At 40.6% G+C, this 9885-nt stretch overlaps 2 protein-coding genes across 2 annotated transcripts; one reads left to right on the plus strand and one right to left on the minus strand.

Moving 5' to 3' along the window:
• The first annotated feature begins 674 nt into the window (after positions 1-674).
• On the plus strand, positions 675-3394 carry LOC113776296 (receptor-like protein 46). Its single transcript, XM_027321427.1, has one exon. The coding sequence runs from the start codon at positions 893-895 to the stop codon at positions 3383-3385; it is 2493 nt and encodes an 830-aa protein (XP_027177228.1). The 5' UTR covers positions 675-892; the 3' UTR covers positions 3386-3394.
• Positions 3395-4140: 746 nt separating this feature from the next.
• On the minus strand, positions 4141-8280 carry LOC113776306. The gene is made up of 2 exons (XM_027321439.1): positions 6749-8280; positions 4141-4846 (listed from the first exon to the last, which is right to left on the minus strand). Exons 1-2 carry the CDS (start codon positions 7120-7122, stop codon positions 4786-4788), a joined length of 435 nt encoding a protein of 144 aa, XP_027177240.1. The 5' UTR covers positions 7123-8280; the 3' UTR covers positions 4141-4785.
• Positions 8281-9885: the final 1605 nt, after the last annotated feature.

The raw sequence follows: 9885 nt of genomic DNA on the forward strand, positions 1-9885 counted from the left end.
TATCAAAAGGATATTTTACATTTGTGGCACTTTTTTATTAATAATTGCGAGACATGTGACTCTTTCAAATAGCAATTTGGCAAAAAACCGTCAAGGGTACTAAATGTGTTCAAAAGTTAAAAAGTTTGAATGCCAAATTTATTTTCATCTAAAGTTTGGGGACTAAAACTGTTCATCTATCAAAATTTGAGTACCAAAACTGCATTTTTCTCTTTTGCGCAGGGATCCAAGTTGTACTAGTAATAACTCCAAGGGGAATTGCAGTTTCTACTAGGCTGCTGGGAAAGGCTTTTTCTGGGTAAATTCTTTTTTGTCTTTAGAGCCACTTTTAATTAATCGAGGAATGTTACTTCTGGTGAAACCGACCATTTTCGCTTGAAAAAAAAAAAAAAAGACTCAAAAGTCACCGACTTGCGACTTACGCACCGCAGTTGACACTGTAAGGTAGAAAATCACGGACGAGGGGCCTGGGCGGTTGCCAGAGACAACCGCCCCAGGCAGTTCACGGCATGGATGAGGTCTTAAAAATTTGTGCGGCTCAGATCACGTCTTGTAACTCGATTTTCACGCCGTGTGGGACCCACAAAAATATTGTTCTATTGTTACTTACCGTTGTTTCATTGTTACACCTTATACAAATGATGTTACACCATGTACAAATGGTGTTACACCTTCCGGAGTGGTTGTTCTGACAACCGCTCCAGCCCCGCGTCCGAAAATCACTCGATTAATCCACCCACCCACCCATCCATTGACTTAGAGTGGACTTGTACAGTTGCTGTTCTTCTTCTTCTTCTGAGTTGTCTCTTTTAATAAATCTCAAAGTGCTTTCTATTTCTTCTGACCCACATTAGCTTTAATTGAACTGATTCCCATTCGGAGGGAGACTGCAATGGCGACGCTATGGTTGCTACTGGGATTCTTGAGCCTCTTCGTTTTGTCGTCCTCCACTTGTCCTGATCATCAAAAGCAATCCCTTCTCCTGTTCAAATCAACCTTGCTTAACATCACTCGCACCACCAATGACTCCTCCTCCTCATCCGCATTTGGCTTAGAATCATGGAATTCAACGTCCGATTGTTGCCTCTGGGACAGGGTCACCTGTAAATCCAGTTCCTCCTCAACAGCACCCGTGGTGGTCGCATTGCTTCTCGATTCCCTCGTATCTACTGATCAGCCGGTTGTGGTTCCCTCCGCTGTCCTCGCTCCCCTCTTTCGCCTGACTACCCTGATGCTGCTCGACGTCTCCTCCAATCACATACAGGGCGGAATTCCAGGTGACGGCCTGGCTAGTCTCACCAAACTGGTTCATCTCGACATGACGCAGAATAACTTCAGCGGCAGCATTCCTCCGCAGCTCTTTCGCTTGAGATACCTGCAATATCTCGACTTGAGCGAGAACATGCTTTTGGGGGGTTTAAGTCAGCAAGTTGGATATCTTCGAGACCTGAGAACGCTGAAATTGGATGACAATTTTCTTGGCGGAAGAATCCCTGAGGAGATCGGGAACCTCACTGAGCTCCAGGAATTGTCTCTCAGCAGCAACTCCTTCTCTGGTAGAATCCCGGCGTCAGTTTCAAATCTAAGACAGCTTCAGGTCTTAGATTTGAGAGAAAATCTTCTGTCAGAGCAGATTCCCTCTGAGATTGGGGGCTTGTCCAACCTCTCTACTCTGGCCTTGGGCAAGAACAAGTTCGCTGGTGGAATCCCCCGCTCGATGCAAAACCTGAGCAAGTTGGAAACTCTTATGCTGGAAAACAACTTGCTCGCTGGAGAGATACCATCCTGGATTTTCGACATCAAGCCCCTCAATATCTTGTTTCTTGGGGGGAATGGCAATATGTTGGCCTGGAGCAACAATTCCGTGACAGCACCCAAATGCATGCTCTCTCAACTCTCTCTCCAATCTTGTGGTCTATCTGGAGAAATCCCACTCTGGATTTCAGCCCAAAAGGCTCTTGTCTATCTGGATTTGAGTAAAAATGAGCTTCGAGGAACCTTCCCACTCTGGCTAGCAGAGATGGATCTTGGAACCATTATTCTGTCAGATAACGAGCTGACTGGTCCTGTTCCCCATCGTCTCTTCCAGTCCTTGAGTTTATCCGTCCTCGACCTTTCACGAAACAATTTCTCTGGTGAGCTACCAAAAAATATTGGCGATGCTAACGAGATCATGCTTCTCATGTTGGCTGGAAACAGTTTTTCTGGGACAATTCCAAGTTCCATCTCTGATATTTATCGTCTGTTACTGTTGGACTTGGCAAACAACAGATTGTCTGGAGACACGTTTCCGGTATTTGACCCTGATGCCTTTCTTGCATACGTTGATTTCTCAGACAATGACTTCTCCGGTGAAATTCCCGTGTCCTTCTCGCAAGAAACCAGGATTCTTGCTTTGGGAAACAACAAGTTCTCAGGGAAATTGCCTCGGAACCTTACAAACTTGATCAAACTCGAGCACCTAGATGTCCACGGCAATGAAATTGGGGGGGAATTCCCAGAATTCATCATTGAAATGTCTAGCATGCAGATTTTGAATCTGAGAAACACTTCCCTGCAAGGTCCTATACCAAACAGCATGTCCAATCTCAAAGCTCTCCAAATTCTCGATTTGTCAGGAAACAGCCTCACCGGAAACATCCCGCCAGGGTTTGGAAATCTCGTTGGGATGATTGACACGCCAACTAAATTTTCATCAATTTCAGGTGTCTTCACCTTTCCAGTCCAGTATATTGATTTAATTGTAAACTGGAAGAGATCAGTACAAGGGCTGTCATCAAACCCAAGCATCGACCTCTACTCTTTGCTGGACTTGTCAAAGAACCAACTTTCAGGCAAAATTCCAGCTTCATTAGGTAACCTGAAAGGCCTAAAGATATTAAACATCTCCTCTAATAGCCTGTCCGGCAATATACCAGACAGTTTCTGTGGCCTGGAGAATGTAGAAAGTCTAGACTTGTCACACAACAATCTCTCAGGTAAAATCCCACAATCTTTTGAGAAGCTGCAACAGCTCGCAATTTTGGATGTGAGCAACAACCACCTCGAGGGTCCAATTCCAAAAGGTGGCCAAATGGACACAATGAACGATCCAAAATATTTTGCTAACAACAGTGGTTTATGCGGAGTGCAGATTGGGTTGCCATGTCCGACGGAGCCAGTAAAGCCATCAGCACCAACTTCAGAAGACAATAGCGATGAGACTAACGAGCTAAGGTTTGCATGGGAAGGGGCCTGGTTTGGATTCCCACTTGGTTTTTGTTTATCAGTTATTGTCATACTTCTAACTGGCTGGTTTCCAGCGCGAGCGTTGTCCCCGGCTCGCCGCGGCCGCCGGAGAAGGCACGCACCAAGCAGGATCAGCGTTAGGCGGATAGGATCATAAAATTCTTCCAAAAAAAAAAGCCCCCAAAACCAACACAGCAAGTTTAGACTAAGAGGCCTCTTTCTCCGTATTGTTCCTCCATCAGTATAAACCGCTGCTAAAGAAAGACAGTAAAAATTAAATAAAAGCAGCACTGTACATGATATCATGAATAAAGTAGTGCAGTCCTTCTGGAATAACAATTCTGATAGCAGATTTCAGCAAGCAAGGACCAAGATCATGGTCCCAAGTTAGTCGCATTGTGCCTGTCATTTTCGTTCTTGGCTACGAGTCAAAAAAGTGGATGATGACATGCAATGAAAATCAACCTCCAATATTTTGGTGATTAAACATCAATTGATAATCAGGATTCATGATGGGGACATTTTTATTTCTACCAAGGGGCTAGCTGCCTGCAAATGCTTTGCTCCACTACTCCTGTTGCTTGTGTTACCAAAGTAGCTTGACCAAACCATTGATTCAGTTAATGGGCTGTCGCGTCACAAATGACTCAGAATCACGTTCACCATAGCGTTTCTTTCTGGAAAGCTTAAACATAAAAATACAGTACAATTAAGCACAATTATATGTAAATTAAAACGTAGCTTACTTGTATTCCGGCAGCAGAGATTATCTTGTGCCAGTAGACATAAGAAGAGGTTTATCCTTGCAGTTTGGTATAATAATTATAGCCTGATGTTGGGAATCAGGAAAGCATTCGAAGCCAAAAAAGGGTACAAAAAAGAGAAGAAAAAGACAAGTAAAACAACGCAAGAGAAGAAGAATAATAGAATGGTTACATGGAGATGCGTTTCAAAGCTGAATTGCTGATTGAAGAGACAATCATCTTTTCTAGACTAATAAAATGTTAGGGTTGTACATATTAATATTCAGGCAATCAACTGTGGAACTGACAAACAAGAAGGAACATGAAGGACGAGAAAGGATAAAATAAAGAATCAATTCGACAAAAGAAAGAAAGGCAGGTCAGTCATAACAGATAGAAAGATGAACATTTCTTTCTGGGATTCCATATTCATTGTCATCAAGGGAATCAAGCATAACTACAGAGAAAGATTTTTCGGAAGAATGGCTAATTGCGAATACAACCGGGTACTCAAATGAGATTCCTCATTCATTTGCAAATTGAAAACTGCGCCCAGGCGGAAGTTGGAGAAGTAATGGAATGTTGATTTAAGATGAACAGACGATTGAGGAGTAGACAAATAAATTGTATTCAGATGATGAAACACAGATATGACATAGTTCTTCACTGATTTAATTCAAAGCTAGTCCAAGAATAACCAACTCAAGCTCATCATTCGTCTTTGAGTTGATCCTGCAGGATGCAGCCCTTCCCTCCAAATTGCACCAAAAAGCTGGCTAAGAGAGGGTTTAAGGATGACGTTTGCTAAGCAGCATCAGAGGATGACACAGACACAACCTCTGTTTTCCTCCTCAAAATCATTTTCCCCTGTCTCACTGCAGCCAATGACATCAAAACACCCCATATTCAGAAATTTTGGAATTTCTTTCTTTCTGAAACAGTAGTTGGAAAAGAGATGGAGCCATTATTAAAGACATTGCAAGGGATCGCCATCTATTTATTTATTTATTTATTTTTGAATCAAGTCTATCTATTTATTTACCGTCCTGTAAAAAAGATCAGAGAATTGGACAAATTTTACAAAATTCATCAGGAAAGTCAAAACAATATGCGGCTCAAATCCGAATTTGAAAGTGAAAGAAGGATGAGAAAATGCATAATATCCATAATTAAGATTGAGAGCCAGACTATTTGATTACTACATCAATGCAAACATCTATGCTGCAACAGAGAGATATTGTGTCCTTCAATGTCAACCAGTACACAGGCTCATAAAAATGATGAAGCAAAACTATCTCTTCAGCATCTTAATTATGTTACGTTGGAGAAGGTTCAAGGCACAAGCACGCACTGACAGGGCACAATGTCACAAAAACTAGTGGCTGGAAATAAGTCGGACATTTTCTATAGCCGTTGCTAGTTTCAAAACAAGAATATAAAAACTCAGAACTGTTTTTACTACATTCAGCTGTACTAAATTGACCAAAAAGATGAAACATTCTGCTATAAGAAAAGCTAGCTATTATCAAATAGTTAATCGATGGTTCTGCATTAGTTAATGATCAACATGCCTTGTGTGTTTGAGCATAGATTCCACTGTGATGCAGCCAAAATAAGCACCAGTGACAATCCTTTTCCAGTTCCTAAGGTCATGGCATTCCTCTTTCTTTTCTCCTAACACCAAGTTCCTAACAGATGTGTTAGGATGCTTACAGGCCAAGCCCTTTGGTAACATAGGCCATGCTTACTGCAATATTCTATCATAAGTCTTTGCTCAGTACAAAATATGTCCAGTGAGTCTAAGCTGAACTCTGTATCATGTTGCTTTGGGCTAATGTCCCATCAGGAATGCTGTAAATTTAAAGAAAATTTATCCATGTTTAGCAATGTTCACTATTCGCTTCTCATTCACACTTCTAGGTGCCCAATTCTTTGATACTACCACAGGTTGTAGAATCAAGAATGTAGAAAGGCATAATTTGTTTTCAAAGTCCTCATCAAGTTAAGACTTGTGAGCTATGTGTCCTTGCGATATGCTAAAAAAATTGAGCTACAATAGACACACTTTTGGTTGCAATGGAGGAACTTGAGATTTAATAGTATCTCAATGAAGCACTATACTACTGAGACACCCCGTGCAAGATTTGCTTCCTAAATTCTCAGTTTTGAGTAAAGCAGCAATAACGGTAATGCCACTGAAGTTTACAGTATATAAGCACCTATCACACTTATAGCTCTTTCTTAGGACTCTCAGTTTTGTAAATACTACTACTTTTACTCATTTTTGGAATGTCAAGCTAATGTTCGAACAGACTTGGATATTCTGCTTAAAATTCAAGAACAAATCAGCAACTTATAGCGTACAGCTGCTAATTGGTCTCTACACTTCCTGATTCTTTCCAATGGTCAGGTTCCAATTAACTCGCACATCTTTCTGGTCAGACAAATGGCAATCAAACATAATTGATCCATATCTGCTTGAACAACGTAATAATCAGAAATTTAAAAATTTTCAGAATTCATCCCAGGATCTCATTAAATTCTCACATACTGAAGCCACTTTTAGTTTTTTGCGATAGTTTTTTGAACGCTTGAAGCAAACTTTTCCTAGTTCATCATTATTTCCTCAAAACAGCAAAGTCAAGGAAATTAAAACAGAATTGCAAGAAACCATCGCCATCTCATGTACAACAATATACAGAAATTCTATCCATAGTTAAATCAGGTAAACAAACATTAGAGAGGAGGAGAGACAGAATAAGACAAAGGGAGTTAACCTGGATTCAAATTCCTTGATCTCAACAAGTTCTTTACCTAAGTTATCCATCCATTGCACTCTCTTCTTTTCAACCTCTTTTAAAGGATCGGAAGGTCTTGTAGGGGCCTTCTTCATACAGCTCTTAAGGACATTCTCACCCTGTTCCTTCCCGTCTGGAATGTCTTCTTCTTTCTTTATCTTAGGGGCTTCGGTGGACGACTGATCAGAGCTATCAGAAACGGAAACAACTCTGAAAGGGGCTTGTGGTAGGGTACTTTCCAATTTCAATGGCCCAGAATTATAGAGATGAGCAGCAGCTGAAGGTTTGCAGAAGCATATGAATGGACAATGAATCTTGCAGAACAAAACCCTCATGAAAATGCTTTGCTTCATCAACGGTACATCTCAACTATCTATGACCAACCCATTGACAAACACCATACTAGTAGTAAAGATTCAAGCTTTTGACTCCCACACCCTCTCCTTCATAGAATGGAGAGTGTCAAGAAAGGGTTCAATTCAATAGATGATTAATGAATTTAATGCCCTTTTAATCACCTTGGAAGAACATTAGTGCTAAAATTGGAAAGTTGGCAGCAAAAGTATTCATCACCCAATATTAACTAACCACCAAAAATATGGCATCCCTAACACCACTTACATACAATTTAGAAAAACGGTACTACTGCTTTGACATTCAATCTATCAGTATTATAGAAAATACTAATAAAGAATCCGTATCCATCAATCTGTGGAAGGTAGCATAATTCTGGGTTTTGGAGGCTTGTGGAAGCGCAGTGCAGTGAGTGCACCATCAACAGCAAATGGGCACCTCTAAAACAAAACTCACAAATTATCCAGAAACCTCTGCTCTCCTTTTTAAGACTTGTATTTTAATGAAAGACAAGACAAATTTCTTACCGGCACCTACTGCATATTAGTAACTTGGTCATCTGAAATGACAATTACACCCTCTTCCAGGTTGCTAATGATTGGACTGCTTTTTCCCCACCACTCACCAATCTCAATTCCTCATGATTGATCATACCGGTAAGTTAGTAATTCATAAAATAGGAACGGGAATATGCGAAGGCACAGGAAGCAACAAGACTCGTACAAGTAAATTACTAGCATAATACCGGGACAGGGACAAGTAAAGAACAAAGAAAAGGGGAAGCTTGGCTGATAGGAAAGTTCAGCTGCAGCCCATGGAGAAGATGGACAAATTTCAACCAAATACCCAACTCTCCGACATCCCATAACATGGCATGGCAACTATCCAGTTGTTCTACTTGACTAAAAGAAAAAGGTTCTACTTTTACCGCAAATCATTTAAGTGGCTTTATTGTGCTGTGAAAGGAAAAAAAAAAGCAACTTTTTCAACTTTTAAAAGTTCAGCTCTGATTTACCAACCGACTTGCAAAATCTTCATGTTGTGCTCCCATACCAGTATGTATCTTGCCAGTATGAAGCCAACACCAAAACCCATTACGATGTGTCATACAACTAATCGGGAATCTGGCGCATAAATAATGCATTTGTGCACGTAGGTGAGAATTAGGATAAGATCTTCCAGGATGAATGTGTGGGAAGATTTGGTAAGCATGATGATAATGCTATATAGTATAACAAGGGAAGGAACATACGCAATACCAGCAACAAATAATAAACTACTCGTTAGGACTTGCAGAAGATTTTCTCTGCTTTCTATGGTAGTACATCTCTTGTGCTTTGGTATTTACAGATCCCTTTTTTTTTTATATAGATTGAAAAAAAAAAAAAAATCTTTCTCTTGGTGGAATGTCGTCCAATTTGGGTATAGCTAGAGCTGTTAATCGAGCCGAGTATTTGGCTGCCGAACTCGACTCGAGTTTAATTCGAACCGAGCTCGACTCGAGCTCGTTAGGCAAACGAGTTTTAAAATGTGTTCGAACTCGACTCGTCAAATGTACATGTGGCTCGAGTTTGAACTCGAGCTCGACTCGTTTGTTGTACGAGCTCGAGTTCGAGCTCGTGCAAATTAACCTCAATAAAATCTATAAATTTCAATTTTTATACTTTTGATTTCTAAAATGACAAATATGCCCTTTATTAACGAGTTCTAAAGAGCTACTCAAATATCAAACGAGCCGAGCTTACTCGGCTTGTTAATTAAACGAGCACATTTCTAGCTCGAGCTCGGCTCGTTTACCGCAACTAACGAACCGAGCTCGTGCCTTATCGAGCCGAGGTCTAACTCGAGCTACTGGTGAAGTTTAACAGCTCTAGGTATAGCCATAGGAAATGTTTAGTAGGTAGGTTATAGCCTTAGTTGAAGAGGTGCCGTTGGTTGCCATTATTCTAATGATTAGCCATCAGACCTTCGAATTTGCCTTCCATGTGTGCTTTATTCTATTCACATCCTCAACAAGAAGTTTGCAGTATTGACTTTTGACGTTGGCAAGCATAAGCCAAGGAAAATAAATGAATTTTCAGGAGGAGAGACCTAGGGAAGTAATTACCTAGGAGAATCCAGTTCCAAGTCTAAAGAAACAAGTTTCTTGAATTTTCCATCTATTCCCTTTGTTTTTTTTTTCTTGGTTCTTACCAAGTCATGGTATGCAAAATAAATACTAAATGAATTTGACCTCCTTTCCCCCCTCAGTGGCTTTTGAAGCAACGTTAGACAATAGCAGTCCCAGTTGGTTTGTCTGTGTCTCGTTCCTCAACTATACAAAATAAATGTGAAAGTGAAGCTGTAGACTGTAGTGCACTTTTCCTAAACAGACGGACAAAAACTTGATTGATGCTCATCAGAGAAGCCAAAGAGCTTTTTCCATTGCCACTATAATGTGCAGCACTTTTTCTGAGAGGGTGATTCAGTCATGTGCTACCATATGATATGATTTGATGGTACCCCAATTCCATGCTATATTAACTCTTGAACATGCTCTGGCTTAAACATCTGCACATATTCAAACTTGGTTCTCTACCCTATCTGTCGCTGCTTGCTTCTTAACTTTTTTTTTTTTTAACACAAGAAATATCCCAATTTTACCAGACTAATTTCCTTATGCCTGTGCACTCCGCCCCAAGAATACACAAGCGGTGAAGAGATGACTCAAACACACAATCTCGAAACTTAACTAGGCTACCTCGAAACCGTACGAACCAACC

Source organism: Coffea eugenioides, chromosome 1, assembly GCF_003713205.1.
Source record: "Coffea eugenioides isolate CCC68of chromosome 1, Ceug_1.0, whole genome shotgun sequence".
NCBI classification, from domain to species: Eukaryota; Viridiplantae; Streptophyta; class Magnoliopsida; order Gentianales; family Rubiaceae; genus Coffea; species Coffea eugenioides.

Coding starts and splice junctions, on each gene's coding strand:
- LOC113776306 (XM_027321439.1), bottom strand. CDS start 7,122: ATGAAGCAAAGCATTTTCATGAGGGTTTTGTTCTGCAAGATTCATTGT. Junction 4,847..6,748: donor ATCAAGGAATTTGAATCCAG/GTTAACTCCCTT, acceptor CATTGGCTGCAG/TGAGACAGGGGAAAATGATT.
- LOC113776296 (XM_027321427.1), top strand. CDS start 893: ATGGCGACGCTATGGTTGCTACTGGGATTCTTGAGCCTCTTCGTTTTG.